The sequence below is a fragment of the Pocillopora damicornis genome, chromosome 4 (genome assembly GCF_964200805.1).
Source record: "Pocillopora damicornis chromosome 4, jaPocDami1.2, whole genome shotgun sequence".
NCBI classification, from domain to species: Eukaryota; Metazoa; Cnidaria; class Anthozoa; order Scleractinia; family Pocilloporidae; genus Pocillopora; species Pocillopora damicornis.
In genome coordinates this window covers 13,533,256-13,551,112 of record NC_142673.1, presented here as the reverse complement: position 1 = coordinate 13,551,112, position 17,857 = coordinate 13,533,256, and the positions used below count along the sequence as shown (strand labels likewise).

The 17,857-nt window shown below is 37.8% G+C and overlaps 2 protein-coding genes across 2 annotated transcripts; both read left to right on the top strand.

The window, feature by feature from the left end:
- The first annotated feature begins 9,632 nt into the window (after nucleotides 1-9,632).
- On the top strand, nucleotides 9,633-10,781 carry LOC149046887 (adenosine receptor A3-like). Its single transcript, XM_089204173.1, has one exon. The coding sequence runs from the start codon at nucleotides 9,753-9,755 to the stop codon at nucleotides 10,779-10,781; it is 1,029 nt and encodes a 342-aa protein (XP_089060299.1). The 5' UTR covers nucleotides 9,633-9,752.
- A 3,437-nt stretch (nucleotides 10,782-14,218) lies between these two features.
- Nucleotides 14,219-16,448, top strand: LOC113683281 (adenosine receptor A3-like). Its single transcript, XM_027200508.2, has one exon. It carries the CDS (start codon nucleotides 14,219-14,221, stop codon nucleotides 15,494-15,496), a length of 1,278 nt encoding a protein of 425 aa, XP_027056309.2. The 3' UTR covers nucleotides 15,497-16,448.
- The last annotated feature ends 1,409 nt before the right edge of the window (nucleotides 16,449-17,857 follow it).

The window sequence follows — 17,857 nt, the reverse complement described above, 5'->3', positions numbered from 1 at the left end:
TGTTTTTTTTTTTTTAACAAAGATTTGAAAAGTTTAAATGGCAAAGACCGAGTTCTATGTCTAACTGAGATCAGCACGGTTTTTAATAACTTTTTTCCATAAGCGGCACCCTTGTCTGTGCCTTGAGGCGAAATCCAAACACAAAGGCCTGCTTGAGGGATAAACCAACGACGGTGAGAGCTCTACATCTATTTAACAATGGCTCACCTATCAGAACGCGTGCATTTATACAAGCACCGCTAAGGGAAAATGAACACTTTTAAGTGACAACTGCAGGTGCCTGTCGAAACATGCACCTACTGCTGTCACATATTACTTTTCAGTAATAACGGTCATAAAGATCACCATTTTTATTAAGAGAAATTTACAAAGAGAGAAAAAAAAAACTTCATCCTCCGCAATTTAATGGGCGATATCTGTCATCAATAAGGTGTCACAGTCAGTGGAGTGCTTGCATCCGTAATTGGTCAGTGAACAGTACAGAGGAACACAACATATGTTGTAACCAGGTAATTTAGTGTTAACAACTGGGTTGAAAACGTAAATTAGCCACCGTAAAGGGTAAAAAAGCTGACGTTTCGAGCGTTAGCCCTTCGTCAGAGCGATTACAGGAATTGTGGGTTGTGTGTGGATTTATATGTAGAAAGTGGAGCTACGCCATTGGTGGGAATATGGTAACGAGAAAATAGGAATAAATTAGTTGAATGAAAAGCGCTCGTTGATTCCGTGGGGATTAAGGGTGCCGATTTGGAATATAAATTTTTGTTCTAGTGTTTTACGGCTTTCCGAACTGCCTAGATGTAAGGAAAGGCCGCAAACTGCCATATGCTGTTTAGAATGATAAGGAAGATTAAAGTGTCTAGCGACTGGTTTGGATGCGTCCTTGTCATTTCTTTCCACATCGCGAAGGTGTTCTCGGAATCGGTCACCCAGTCGTCTTCCTGTTTCGCCGATGTATAACTAATTGCAATAAGTGCAAGTTATGCAGTAAATAACATTGGCGGAGGTACACGTAAAGTGATCAATGATTTTAATGGATCTTTTGGGTCCCGATATTTTCTCTACGTTATGAGTGAAAGGCCATGTTTTGCATCGTTAGCGAGCGCATTTAAAAGTTCCAGATTGGTTATAGGTTTGAAATGAACTTCTGACTAAAAAGTTGCCTATGTTTTTGTCACGTTTGAATGAAATAAGTGGGGGTTGCGAAAAGATAGTGCCAGTCTCTGAATCGTTTTGGAGTAATTTAAAATTTTTAAGAATGATAGATTTAACTGCGTGGTTGTGAGGGTGAAATGTAAGAGTAAATGGAATGCGGTCAGTGTTCTCCTTCTCGGCCGTTTGTAGTGCTGCCTGTCGATCGATTTGTTGGGCACGGTGGTAGCCCGCTTGAACGACAGAAACAGGATAGCCGCGCTTATCGAAAAACTGGTACATTGCCTCTGATTTTTCGGAAAAATCAGAGTCATCACTACATAAACGACGAAGTCTGAGAAACTGTGAAAAAGGTATGGAGTTCTTGACGTGTGATGGATGTGAGGATGAATACAACAAGTAACTATGTGAATCTGTAGGTTTGTAGTAAACACTAGTACATAAGCCGTTGCCTTCAATTGAAATTTTGATGTCTAGAAAAGCCAAAGAAGTGTCGGAAATTTCCCAGGTATATTTAAGAGCCGGATGAAAGGAATTGACGGCGGTTATAAATTGAGTGAGCTCCTCCTTGGTAGAGGAGGTAGCGCCGATGCAATCGTCAATGTAGCGGCCGTAGAGTTGAGGTTTTGGGCCGTGGTATTGGCTAAAAAATTGATGTTCGATGAAACCTTCAAAAAGATTGGCGTAGCTGGGTCCCATTTTAGTACCCATGGCCACGCCATTAGTTTGTTTGTAGTGGTTACCACCGAATGAAAAACAATTGAGTGTGAGTACTAGTTCGGCCAGACGGAGTAGTGTTTCAGAGCTAGGTTGCTTAACAGTGCGTAGATCAAAAAAATGTTTGAGGGCCCGGAGACCTTCGTCATTGGGAATGACAGTGTAAAGAGATGTTATATCCATGGTGAAAATAAGTTTGTTTTGGTCGAGGAAACTAAAGTCACGAAAAATTTCAAGTGCATGTTGGCTGTCCTTAATGTAAGACGGTAGAGTTTTGACGATAGGTGCCATAATTTTGTCTAAATAGCTGGAAATGAGTTCAGTGGGACAGCTACAGGCAGAAACGATGGGTCGACCTGGGTTGTTAGGTTTGTGGATTACCAGGCTTCTTCATCTTTGTCTCAGTATCATCTCAAAATGACCAATACGTCTTCGTCATTGAAACTGCAATAAGCGTGTAAGTCTCCTGGCCTTTAATAACAACACCACAAACCAAATTCGAATGAAGATTTATTGTAGCCGACGTGCTTGGTACTAAGAGTGTGCATACAAACAGCGTGGGTTGAAACTAAAACGGTAAAAAAGCAAAAAAGTTACAAGTTGCGACTAAGGTAAATTAGAGTAAGGAAATAACAAAACTGCAAAACGAGGACTATGAAGTACACTTACATCGTTTCGGCCAGAAAAAACTGCTGTAAAGCGGACTGCGAATAACGCGAAGAGACTTGCAAGAAACTAAACAGAACTGCGCTAAGCGCGGACCAAAATGAACTGCCCAAACTGTACTGCAAAACTACGATATGAAAAATACGCTAGAACATGCGGAAAATAAAACTATAGAAAGGCGCTAATGAAGATGAAACAGTACAGAAACGCTAACGAGGGCGCGAAAACTGACAGAAAGGGATAAACACCTAAATTAACGCCAAAAAAAAAGACTAAACAAATGGACGAAAAGAAGTATAAACTAATTTGCGTACGCAAAGGAAAAACAAATTACGCAAGAACGAATAATAGAAAAAATGTTACACTTGGATCTTACAGTCATCTTCTGCTAGTGTCAGCCGACGAAACGATACAAATGATGCATATGATGGTACTCAGGGGGAAGGCATTGCATTGTGCAGCGCTTTAACGCTAACATTTATTCTAGTTGTCGTGGGAAACTTACTCACCTAAGTTATTTTTGCGAAGAACAAAAATGTTCGCAAGAAATATTTGTTACTAGTTGTCAACATGGCGTTTGCTGATCTGTTCCTAGGAGCTTTGAGTTTACCAGTATACACTTATGATGTCGTTTATGGATTCCGCCTATGGACCACGTTCGTTGGAAACTTATGGACCAACAAGCCTATCTTAATTTACTACTTCATCGTTGACACAGCTTTCTCGCAGGCCTCTCTTATTTCTGCAGTGTTCATAACGTGTGAAAGATTTTACGCCATACGTTGGCCGTTTAAGCATCGAACATTATCGACACAAGTATACCGCATTCCTATATTTTCAGTGTGGGCACTAGCTCTCCTTATTTCCGCAACCGTGACCGGTTCAGGCCTATTATTTTCTTACAAGTACACTATGTTTTTTTGGGGGCCATACACTTTGATTCTCATTTTAATCAGGCTGTAACATTGGTATTTGGAAAAAGTTTCAAACTGGAAGAGTCGCCACTTCACATCAAGAAAGCCGAGAATTTCAAAACAAGCGCTTAACAAAGACTTTGTTAATTGTATCTGGCCTTACTTTACTCGCTTGGCTGCTGCTAGTTTTGTCAAACTTTCTAATGCATGTTTGGTTTTTCCATGTACCAAAACGATTTTATGATATGGTAAACCTTTTCAACTACTTGAACTCTTTTGTCAATCCAATTTTTACGCATTAAGAATTGCTGAGTTTCGACGAGCACAGGCTTTATGTTGTAGAGGAAGACATGTGCAAGCAGCTGTAAACACAAAGCTTTCTAAAAGAAGGAAAGAGAGGCACGGAACGACTGAGTTTAGTCGTGAACTGGCTTTTGAACAAGATGTTATGGATATTGAGATTAGTCTTAAAGTGGCTTTTGAACAGAATGTTATGGATACCAAACTGTAAAACACATAATTCACTGGCTAGAAACTCGATTAAAATGAAATAAGTGGAACACGAGCTGAATATTTTAATGTCAGGAGGTTGAAGTTAAAAACCTAGTAATGCCTCTAAAATGATGGAAATGACAACGGTAGTGTTAGGTAAAAATTGTTTAAATTAATGAGACAAGACGAGACTGTGTCTCAGTTGACAACTTCCAGAGTCATTACCGGTTAGGTACATTTTCTAAAGAAACCAGAACTTCAGAAACAGCAAATTTTTACAGTGATTTAACGGGGAATGGCGGATTGACCGCCTAAATACAGGTTCCACAGAATAGAGATGTTGTAACAAACGATAAAAAACGTCATTTTATATTCTAAGCGACAACCAAGAGAATATTTTTACAGAACTATTACCAACATTGATTTCGGGAGAAAAACATGAGGTACGTTTTGCTGGAACTGCGAGAATTCTTAGTTTAATTTAAGTGGTTTCGCTCTGAGTGATCGTTCAATACAACGGTAGTGTTAAGTAAAAATTGTTTAAATTAACGAGACAAGACGAGACTGTGTCTCAGTTGACAACTTCCAGAGTCATTACCGGTTAGGTACATTTTCTAAAGAAACCAGAACTTCAGAAACAGCAAATTTTTACAGTGATTTAACGGGGAATGGCGGATTGACCGCCTAAATACAGGTTCCACAGAATAGAGATGTTGTAACAAACGATAAAAAACGTCATTTTATATTCTAAGCGACAACCAAGAGAATATTTTTACAGAACTATTACCAACATTGATTTCGGGAGAAAAACATGAGGTACGTTTTGCTGGAACTGCGAGAATTCTTAGTTTAATTTAAGTGGTTTCGCTCTGAGTGATCGTTCAATACAACGGTAGTGTTAAGTAAAAATTGTTTAAATTAACGAGACAAGACGAGACTGTGTCTCAGTTGACAACTTCCAGAGTCATTACCGGTTAGGTATATTTTCTAAAGAAACCAGAACTTCAGAAACAGCAAATTTTTACAGTGATGAAATCTCCTAACCGGGAAGGGAAATTGACCTAGAATCGAGAGATGTCGAGTATAAACAGAAGAAATGAATTTTTTGAACGTGTGTGAAAAAAATGGCAATTACCGTCAGATGATATTCGATATATGCTAAATTTTGGCAGGTATTTATGTTTGAGGTTGTTTGGAAACTTTTTAATTAATTAAACGAATATGGGGGGACAGATGTTCCAAGCTTTTCAAACACGACCTGGAGGCTAGGAGAGTAGACCGAAATAATTCTTTTGAAAACTTACACTTTCAATAGTTGCTTGAAAAAGCTTGAATTTACGGAAGGTTCCAGAGGAAATATATCCTTAGATAAACTATTTGAACATGTGTCATTAAAAAAAAAGCATTACAGGAAGACAGTATGTACTCTCTACCAGTTACCGTAAATAGAACGAATATATCAATAGCATTCTGAAGGATGACATTGTCAGCAAGTTAGAGATTGATTAGAGAACGTCAAGAAACGCAGTTGGTAATACAGTCAAACCTGTATTTAACGGGGAATGGCGGATTGACCGCCTAAATACAGGTTCCACAGAATAGAGATGTTGTAACAAACGATAAAAAACGTCATTTTATATTCTAAGCGACAACCAAGAGAATATTTTTACAGAAATATTACCAACATTGATTTCGGGAGAAAAACATGAGTTAAGTTTTGCTGGAACTGCGAGAATTCTTAATTTAATTTAAGTGGTTTAGCTCTGAGTGACCGTTCAATACAGGTGGAAATAATCCAAACAAACCGAAAACTGGGACTCAGTGAGAGTGAGTACTACCGCTTAATAGAGGTGACCGCTAAATAGAGTTGAGAAATTACAGTAGTAAAGGGGAACAAATTTCGAGACTTTGAAAAGCGACCGTTAGATACAGGGTGACCGCTTAATACGGTGCCACAACACTTCAATGCAATGCCATTGAGATTTTTTTGGAGAGCATTGATTTTCTTCCCAGAATTTCCGCAGTATCAAGTGTTTCTTTTCTTTTTTTTTTGCGCCTATATCTGTTGACTCACGCAACGGATATCGCTGAGAATGAGGGACTGCTTGACGACAGAAAGGGAACCGCTTCACAGCGCTCTATGACCTTATGATCTTTTGATTCTTTCTGATGCTCGCTGGTTCTCCTGAGATAGAGGACATTCCTCACAACTGAACTATTAAAGGTTTATATTGACAGATATTCTGAATACTCCTACCTTTGCTCTTTGTGCGTAAATATATTTCACATTTGCCCCTGAACACCAGTCTTTTCAATGATGGAGGGTGGAGAATTTTGAGGAGGATCACATGGTTTTATCATGCGGTGGAGGGGGGTCAGTCGTCAGCAACAAAGTTATAAGGGGGGAGGGGGAACTACAGAAAGTAATTAATTTTCCATTTCATTATTCGTTTCCCGTTGTTTCTTTCATTTTTTACTGTAATGATTAAAGGTTCCGAATGAATAGCAGCGGATCAGTTTGTAAAGCTTGAACTTTGAAGTTAAACAACGTAAATTGATTGCTCTCGACTTCTCGGATACTTAATGCAAATTCAACATCAACCAGTAATCGAATGTAATGTACAACTCACGTCACTGCGTGACCTCATATCCTCTCCAAAAGGACACTGTCACTCAATCAATCAATGATTGCATATAAACAAGTTATACATATTTTGTTATTTCTTTTACCAACCAATTTACTTCGAACATCTTAATTAAAAAGAGCAATATGACATTACATATTTACTGGATCTTTTACCAGAATAAATGGACGTGATTTGCATAGTTCATTTAAGCGATAATAGTGCAGTAAAACCAGACTAATATCTTCGACACACACTCAAGAATTTAATATTTATTTATAAGCTGTTCGGCACTTGGGAGATATATTCCGACAAACAAAATACAAACAATGATTACGGTTACCCATTGCAATAGATTTCATCTGCTTTATTACTTTAATTACAGACAATACGATCGGGAAAGGGATTATGCCGACAGAAACATCTGCCATTATTTTACCGTAAACTTTTTGCTTAAAACTTACCTTTTATAAATGTAAATATTTTGTAAATTTCTGGTACTGATGTCGTCCGTTTTTAAAGTGGTTCTTTGAAATTTGGAAGCTGCACTCATATTTTGCAAATATTTGAGTCTGTGTCGTGCACACTTGAAGAGGAAATAAATAGGATTAATATTGCTCAAATTTTGACAATTTCATGTTCAATTTAAAGTTAAATGACTTTGATAACCACTTGAATCAAACGGAAATCATGATTTTATGACAAAGGACAGACTTTGAATGAGAGGTTACAGAATTTGTTTGGAGAATGTTATTTTCCAAATTTTAATGTCTCTTTTCACGGCTGAACTCAAAGTCGGATGAGTTAGCCTCTGCAGGGACTTTGGATGTGCGGTGCGTCATGATCTACAAGCTGAAAAAAAAAATACTCGGTGGGTGCTTCTTGGTAATGGGGATGTGCCGCTGGATGAGATGGTATTTTTCACGACTGGATTAACTATATCAATAGAGTTACTAGAATGGGTTCGCACATTTTCGGGATTTTAAGAGTGAAAAAATTGCTTTAAGTAAGGATGTGAAAATTGTAAGAACCAAATGCACCAGAATATTTGTATTATTGTTCCACAGGTAAAAGTTTCAAATGCACCAAAATGTTTTTAATGTAGGTGAAAAATCAACATCTGCATCGAGTTTAACAAATAGATTAATTTGTTATAGGATGATCTCCTTAACAGGCTTTATAAAGTAGATGCAATGCCAGAAAGTGACTAAGTTGGGATCAGGAAAATCACATATGCCTAAACGTGATTGCAATGGTGTCTATAATTGGCCACGGAATAGGTTGAGAGGCCAGCGGTACATACTCGGTAAAAATTGACCAAAGTACCCCCCCCCCCCCTCCTCTCCTAGGACCTGGCTCTATTTCAAACCAAGACCCACACTCGTTTTAAAACTTGGTCTCTAAAAGTTGAACTTGGTTCGCGCTTAGCATAAGTACGCGTCAGAGCCAAAGACAAACTGGTAAATTTACCTCAAAAATTCAGCTCGAATGACGAAATTTGATATTGTTGTCTTTCCCTTTGGTTTCATTGGAGTTGAAGCGAAAATCACTTTAGTATGTCATCCGAAATGTCATCCTCTTGCAGACTACCATCAATTTACGACCAGAATGATCAAATCCATATACGTTTTCCGATCGATGAATAGGGTATATTTATTTTCACGACTGGAGTTGACTATAAACTGGATTGCGTTTTCAATAGAGTTGATATATTGTACAGACAAGGGTGCCGCTTATGGAAAAAAGTTATTAAAAACCGTGCTGATCTCAGTTAGATGTCGAACTCGGTCTTTACCATGTAAACTTTTCAAATCTTTGCTACAAAAAAAACAAAAAAACCTGCACTTCAATGAACAACGGTCCAACCGACTCGGAGCCCAGTGCACTGACCACTGGACTGAACAAAAATGACTCTTTGAATCAGTTGACCACGCATGTTAAAAGTAGCACCTTGTACGGTCGTACGGTCGTACATCCAAATTTTTTCGGCTTGATGGGTTACTACTATTTTGTATAATTATGAGGCTACGCTCTGCGAGCTCCGCTATAATGCGGTAGGGGTTCTGATAGGTCAGCGGCCTATACTCAACAAAAATTGACCCTATTTTCAAATTCCCCTCCCCCGAGCTCAAAACCCATTGCCTTAGGCGGTGCATGTCCATGTATCCTATGTGGAGGAGTCATGGGCTCCTCATGAATTAATTTCTGTCAGATCAGGGGATCCCGTTTAATAGATGTTCCAGCAGTGGAGCAGCGATGTTTTTATTGTAATCAATTTCTTTTTCCGCATAATACTGCCTCCCACCTCACCCCGACTTTGTTTCTGCAGTCGTTGTGGTCAAAGAGTGTTCAAATTAAAGAGGTCGGGAAACTTAAAAGCTTAGTTTAACCCTTAAACTCCCAGAAGTGCTCAACATGTAACTTCTCCCTACAATATTCACACATTATCCAGCAGAAATGTAATGAGAATGTTCAAACTTATCAGGTAGAAGTTGCTATCTTGGTGTAACAGGAAATTCTTGTAACTAATTTACAAGGAAATGTGTAGTAGTTAGTACGTAATGGAAAGGTTGCCTCGGCTGCTTTAAAAATGCCAATTTTTTTTTATCCCGCGAGGTCATGAAAACCAATTTTAAATGATAAAGTCCAATATTAGAACTGAAATGGAGAAACTCTCTCCTAAATTAAACCGTTGTTCATTGAAGTCCAGGTTTTTTTTTTTTTAACAAAGATTTGAAAAGTTTAAATGGTAAAGACCGAGTTCGACATCTAACTGAGATCAGCACGGTTTTTAATAACTTTTTCCCATAAGCGGCACCCTTGTCTTGTACCTTGTACCGTAACACAGGGCCTGTTTGCGGGATAAACAAACGGCGGTGAGAGCTCTTCATCTATGTAACAATGGCTCACCAATCAGAACGCGCACACTTATACAAGCACCGCACTGAGGGAAAATAAACACTTTAAGTGACAGCTGCAGGTGCATGTTAAAACATGCATCATTTTTATTAAATTTACAAAGAGAAAAAGACTTCCTCCTCCGCAACTCAATGGGCGATCTCTGTCATCAATAAGGTGTCACAGTCAGTGGAGTGCTTGCATTCGTAATTGGTCAGTGAACAGTAAAGAGGCACAAAACATATGTTGTACCCTGGCTTCTTCATCGTTGTCTCAGTATCATCTCAAAATGAACAAAACGTCCTCGTCATCTTCTGCTGGTGTCAGCCGACTAAACGATACAAATGATATATATGATGGCACTCAGGTGGAAGGCATTGCATTGTGCAGCGCTTTAACGTTAACATTTATTCTAGTTGTCGTGGGAAACTTACTCACCATAGTTATTTTTGTGAAGAACAAAAATATTCGCAAGAAATATTTGTTTCTAGTCGTCAATATGGCGTTTGCTGATCTGTTCCTAGGAGCTTTGAGTTTACCAGTATACATTTACGATGTCGGGTATGAGTTCCACCTATGGACCACGTTCGTTGGAAACTTATGGACCGACAAGCCTATCTTAATTTACTACTTCATCGTTGACACAGCTTTCTCGCAGGCCTCACTTATTTCTGCAGTGTTCATAACGTGTGAAAGATTTTACGCTATACGTTGGCCGTTTAAGCATCGAACATTATCGACACAAGCATACCACATTGCTATATTTTCAGTGTGGGCACTAGCTCTCCTTATTTCTGCAATCTGGACCGGTTCAAACCTGTTGTTTTCTTACAAGTACACTATGTTTTTTTGGGGGCCATACACTTTGATTCTCATTTTAATCACATGTGGCTGTAACATTGGTATTTGGAAAAAGTTTCAAACTGGAAGAGTCGCCGCTTCACATCAAGAAAGCCGAGACTTACAAAACAAGCGCTTAACAAAGACTTTGTTAATTGTATCTGGCCTTACTTTACTCGCTTGGCTGCCGCTAGTTTTGTTAAACTTACTCATGTATGTATGGTTTTTCCATGTACCAAAACGATTTTATGATATGGTAAACCTTTTCAACTACTTGAACTCTTTTGTCAATCCAATTTTTTACGCATTAAGAATTGCTGAGTTTCGACGAGCACTGGCTTTATGTTTTAGAGGAAGACATGTGCAAGCAGCTGTAAACACAAAGCTTTCTAAAAGAAGGAAAGAGAGGCACAGAACGACCGCTGAATTTAGTCATGAACTGGCTTTCGAACAGAATGTTCTGGATACCAAACTGTAAAACACATAATTCACTAGCTGGAACTCGATTAAAATGAAATAGGTAGAACACAAGCTGAATATTTTAATGTCAGGCACTTGAAGTTTAAAACCTAATAATGCCTCTAAAATGATGGAAATGACAACGGTAGTGTTAGGTAAAAATTGTTCAAATAAATGAGACATATAATTAGGCACTATTCGTCTACATTTAAGTCGGCAATACATGACAGGATAAGAACTTCACCTTAGTTGACAACTTCCAGGGTCATTACCGGTTAGGTATATTTTCTAAAGTAACCAGAACTTCAGAAACAGCAAAAAAGGAAGAAAAATAAATGAATCGCAGAAAAGCGCAAAATGTAATTATGATATTAGGTTGTAGATTTATTCCATTTTCAGGAAACAGCTTCGTCAGCTCTTATGACATGGAGCCCTCTGCTTTACTGTTTTACTTTTGATCGTGTTTTATAGTTGTTTGTTTTCTGTCTTTTTCACTTTTGATTCACCTCAGTAAAATTGACGGGAAGGCTGGCTCTTTGCCCGATGGTAGTAAACAAGAGAAGAGTTTGCCAGTTTCTCCCATTGATTGCCGACTCACACAGAGAAATGCTTGCTCATTTACACATAATACTAAGTGAGGACTTTCTATTTCTCGTTAAATATACTAGACAGAAAAGGCAGAAAAGTACTATAAAACAATTTAATTTGCATGATATAATTTAATTTGCAAGGATTTTGTAAAGATAAAGAGTTCGAACAGATGTACCAAAGGTGTCTGCACAAAGACACCTTATGGTATAGGGTACGATCACGAAAGAAACAGTTCAAAATATAAACTATAAGATAAGTATACGATTACTATACGATCATGTAGTAAGAACAAAAAAGTGACACACGAGGCAGAGGCGAGGGTATCATTAATCACGTTCTTACCTTATTTTGACATCTTCTGTAATTTATTACTGTAGATCTCTACGGCAACGTGGAATATAATTGTCATATATGACTAATATATACCCCCTCTAGTCTGACAATACATTATAACGAAGAACCAATCAAGATGCATGTATCATTCATTTTATCGCTTCGATATTCATATGCAGTTGTTAAATGTGGTAAAAAAGTGGATAAAATAATTCCTACTTATCTTTACATTGAAATGTAAATCTCATCATTTCAAGGAATGAAGCGATGAAAACTCCTAAGCAGGATGGGGACTTGACCTAACTAGAATCGAGAGATGTTGGGTATAAACAAAAGACATCAATTTTTTGAACGTGTGTGAAAAAAAAGTTATTGCCGTCAGATGATATTCTACACATGCCAAATTTTTGACAGGTATTTGTGTTTGAGGGTTTTAGGAAACTTTTCATAAATTAAACGAATACGGAGGGACAGATGTTCCGAGCTTTTCAAACATACCCTGGAGGCTAGGAAAGTAGACCGGAATAAAACTTTTGATAACTTACAGTTTCAATAGTCGCCTGAAAAAGCTTGAATTCACGGAAGGTTCCAGAGTAATTATATCCTTAGATAAACTATTTGAACATGAGTAATAAAAAATAGCATTACAAGAAGACAGTTTCTACTCTCTACCCGTTACCCAAAATAGCACGAATATATCAATACATCTGTTGACTCACGCAACGGATATCGCTGAGAATGAGAGACTGCTTGACGACTTAGGTCGGTCTTCTGTGTCATAAAGGTGGTAACCAATGGCCAACTTAACTTCGTAGAAACTCTCACCGATAGGTGAGTTTTTTGGTAAAGGGGTCGGTTTCAGTTTCTAAAGAAACTATGGTTCCGGGAGGGGGAAGGAATTATATGATAATTTGGTTTTAGCAACTGAGTTGATCATGTGAATTGGCCACCATAGAGAATTTGTAAAGCTGACGTTCCGAACGTAACGTCAGCTGTTGTTCAGAGCGAAATGAGTTTAGTAGTAGGCACGCAGTTGGGAAAATTTTCAGACTTTCCGGTCAGAGATACAGGCATAGGAGGAAATGGAACCGCTTCACAGCGCTCTATGACGTTATGACCTTTTGATTCTTTCTGATGCTCGCTGGTTCTCCTGAGATAGAGGACATTCGTCACAACTGAACTATTAAAGGTTTATATTGACAGATATTCTGAATACTCCTACATTTGCTCTTTGTACGTAAATATGTTGTTTTCATATTTCACATTTACCCCTGAACACCAGTCTTTTCAATGATGGAGGGTGGAGAATTTTGAGGAGGATCTCATGGTTTTCAAGTATCGGGCACTGCAGGGGGGTCAATTAGTTATAAAGTTATATAGGGGGAGGGGGGACTGCAGAAAGTAATTAATTTTCCATTTCATTATTCGTTTCCCGTTGTTTCTTTCATTTTTAACTGTAATGATTAAAGATTCCGAATGAATAGCAGCGGATCTGTTTGTAAAGCTTGAACGTTGAAGTTAGACAACGTAAATTGATTGCTCTCGACTTTTCGGATAGTCAATGCAAATTCAACATCAACCACTAATCGAATATAATGTACAACTCACGTCACTGCGTGACCTCATATCCTCTCCAAAAGGACACTGTCACTCAATCAATCAATGATTGCATATAAACAAGTTATACATATTTTGTTATTTCTTTTACCAACCAATTTACTTCGAACATCTTAATTAAAAGAGCAATATGACATTACATATTTACTGGATCTTTTACCAAAATAAATGGACGTGATTTGCATAGTTCATTTAAGCGATAATAGTGTAGTAAAACCAGACTAATATCTTCGACACGCACACTCAAGAATTTAATATTTATTTATTAGCTGTTCGGCACTTGGGAGATATATTCCGACAAACAAAATACAAACAATGATTACGGTTACACATTTCAATAGATTTTATCTGTTTTATCATTTCGACATGTCGACAGAAACATCTGCCACTTTTTGCTTAAAACTTACCTTTTATAAATGTAAATATTTTGTAAATTTCTGGCATTGATGTCGTCCGTTCTTTGAAATTTGGAAGCTGCGCTCATATTTTGCAGATTGTTTTTTATTGAAATAAAATTATTTTTCCGCATAATACTGCCTCCCCCCTCGCCCCGACTTTGTTTCTGCAGTCGTTGTGGGTTCATTAGTCGACGGTAAATATGATAACAGAATTATATATAAAATAGAAATAAAAATAATAAATCTGTATTTCTTCACTTATCAAGAGTACTCTACACTCAAATAACCGCAGCAGAATAGAATTGTAAAAATGAAGAGTTGCATATATAGATGGTAATGCACTATAAAAGATTATACAATAAGCTCAGTTATGCACGCATTCTGATTGGTTCTTACTTATAATCTGTTGGAGGACAGACGTATAGATGACGTCATCATTAAAACTTTTTAAAATTCTTTATTATATAAAACAAATAGATTCCAAGTTGCCGTGTGTCTGTTCAGTAATAGATCACAGATGACGTCAATAAGGTGTCACAATCAGTGGAGTGCTTGCATTCGTAATTGGTCAGTGGACAGTACAGAGGAACACAACATATGTTGCAACCAGGCTTCTTCATCTCAGTATCATCTCAAAATGAACAAAACGTCTTCGTCGTCTTCTGCTTGTGTCAGCCGACGAAACGATACAAATGATGCATATGATCGCACTCAGGGGGAAGGCATTGCATTGTGCAGTGCTTTAACGCTAACATTTATTCTAGTTGTCGTGGGAAACTTACTCACCATAGTTATTTTTGCGAAGAACAAAAATATTCGCAAGAAATATTTGTTTCTAGTCGTCAATATGGCGTTTGCTGATCTGTTCCTAGGAGCTTTGAGTTTACCAGTATACATTTACGATGTCGGGTATGAGTTCCGCCTATGGACCATGTTCGTTGGAAACTTAGGGATCAACAAGCCTATCTTAATTTACTACATGATCGTTGACACAGCTTTCTCGCAGGCTTCTCTTATTTCTGCAGTGTTCATAACGTGTGAAAGATTTTACGCCATACGTTGGCCGTTTAAGCATCGAACATTATCGACACAAGCATACCGCATAGCTATTTTCCTAGTGTGGGTACTAGCTTTCCTTATTTCCGCAATCTGGACCGGTTCAAACCTACTATTTTCTTACAAGCACACTATGTTAATTTGGGGGCCATACACTTTGTTTCTAATTTTAATCACATGTGGCTTTAACATTGGTATTCGGCAAAAGTTTCAAACTGAAAGAGTCGCCGCTTCACATCAAGAAAGTCGAGACTTACAAAACAAGCGCTTAACAAAGACTTTGTTAATTGTATCTGGCCTTACTTTACTCGCTTGGCTGCCGCTAGTTTTGTTAAACTTACTCATGTATGTATGGTTTTTCCATGTACCAAAACGATTTTATCATGCGGTAAACCTTTTCAACTACTTGAACTCTTTTGTCAATCCAATTTTTTACGCATTAAGAATTGCTGAATTTCGACGAGCACTGGCTTTATGTTGTACAAGAAGACATGTGCAAGCAGCTGTAAACACAGAGCTTTCTAAAAGAAGGAAAGAGAGGCACGGAACGACCGCTGAGTTTAGTTGTGAAGTGGCTTTCGAACAGGATGTTATGGATACTGAGTTTAGTCGTGAACTGGCTTTCGAACAAAGTGTTATGGAGTTTAGTCCTGAACTGGCTTTCGAACAGGATGTTCTGGATACTGAGTTTAGTTGTGAACTGGCTTTTGAACAGGATGTTTTGGATACCAAAATGTAAAACACATCATTCAAACACTAGCTAGAAACTCGATTAAGACGAAAATAGGTAGAACACGAGCTGAATATTTTATTAATGTCAGGAAGTTGAAGTTAAAAACCTAACAATGCCTCTAAAATGATGGAAATGACATTGGTAGTGTTAAGTATAATTATTCAAATGAATGAGACATTAAACATTAAATATTCATCACGATGAATACCCACAACCTTTTCTGCGAAATGAGACATTGAATAAGGCACCATTCTTTCACGTTTCAATTTAAGTATCGAAGAGACGGCCTTGTCTATATAATCACGCCTTTATGTTTCTACCTATGTCAAAGAATGTTATGTATGTGTATTTAATAGAGTCTTAAAGTGAGATTATGAGTTTGGGAGTTGATAGCCTGCCGAAGAGGCCTAATGTTTATTATTATTCAAGCGAATGGAAGAAAACACAACTGAGGTGAGCGTGAAGCGCGAGTCACACGTAAGGGGAGCAGGGGCACAAAAAAAAGTTAGTAATTTTTGCGCTTCTTCTCCAGTCTGTCCTAACCCTTGCTTACACCTCATACTCAGAGAGGACTTTTCATTTCTCATTTAAGATATTGGACTATGGCAGAGAAGTAATATAAAACATTGTAATTTGCATGAAAAAGAATCTGTAGAGATAAAGAGTTGGAACAGATGTACCAAATGTGTTTGCACAAGGACTCCATATGGTATAGAGTACGATCACGAAAGAAACAATTCAACAAATAAACTATAAGATTAGTATACGATCACAGATGACGCGATCGAAATGTAGTAAGAACAGGAAAGTGACACACGAGGCAGAGGCGAGGGTGTCATTAATCATGTTCTTACCATATTTAGATATCTTCTGTAATCTATTTCTGTAGACACTCACGGTAACATGGAACATATTTGTCGTACGACTAAAAAGTAAAATGTTGTTAAAGGTGACGTCATCCTTGCGTCTGTCCTCAATCAGTCAATCAATCAATCATCTCAATTAGGTCGGTTAAAGACGGTCAGGCAATACACCAACCTCTCACAAAACGTAGAAGTAAAAATTACAAGCTACAAGAAGTACAATACAGAATGAAAAGTTAACTATACAAATTGACATGCTCTTATTAAGGTAATGAACTATGGTCATTCCTAAATTCTGTAAGAGACGTAATATCAGGCATATCAGGGAGGAGCTGATTCCAGTCTTTAGCAGTGCTTGGGAAAAAAGAAAGATTTGAACACGTCTTTCTTACAGTGAGGTTCAAGAAGCTTAAACCTATGGGTACTCCTGATACGAGTCTCATCACTTAAATTTAAAAAGCGGTAATCTTAATGTCAACTAAACCATAAATAACTTATTCATGAAGATCAAGCGAGATTTTTTTCTCCTTTCTACAAGAGTGCAAAGTACCTCTTTTCTAGCATGGACGTGACGATTGACGACCAGTCATCAGTAATCGTTTGTACAAAAATGGGTTGTTGCTCTTTGCACTTTCTCTAGTCTGACAATAGATATGCCAAAGAATCAATCAAAAATGCATGTATTATTCAGCTTATAGCGTCTATATTCATATGCAGTTAATAAAATTTGTAGTGGAAAAAGTAATTCCTACTTATCTTCACACTGAAATGTAAATCTCCTCACTTCAAGGACTCATGCTGACGCATGCGCAATCAAGTATGCGAAATAAAGCGAGGAAATCTCCTAACCAGGAAGGGGAATTGATCTAAAACGAGAGATGTCGAGTATGAACAGAAGAAATCCATTTTTTCAACCTTTTTGAAAGGAAAATGGTGATTACCGTCAGATGGTATTCGATGTATACCAAAATTTTGGCAGGTATTTCTGTTTGAGGTTGTTAGTAAACTTTTCATAAATTAAATGAATATGGAGGGACAGATACTCCAAGCTTTCCAAACACGTCCTGGAGGCTAGGAAAGTAGACCGAAATAAAACTTTTGACAACTTACACTTTCAATAGTCGCCTTAAAAAGCTTGAATTTACGCAAGTTTCCAGAGGAAAAGTATCCTTAGATAGACTATTTGAACATGTGCCAAAAAAAATGGCATTACATGAAAAAAGTTTCTACTCTCTACCAGTTATCTTGAATAGCACGAATATATCAATAGCTTTCTGAAGGATGAAATTGTTAGGAAGTCAGAGATTGATTGCAGCCTCTCTGTAGGAACTTCGGATATGCGATGCGTCATGATCTTCAAGCTGGAAAAAAAATACTCGGTAGGTACTTCCTGGTAATGGGGGTGTGCCGCTGGATGAGGTCGCATTTTCACGACTGAATTGACTATATCAATAGAGTTACTATATTTGGGGTCGCACATTTTCGGGATTTTAAGGGTAAGAAA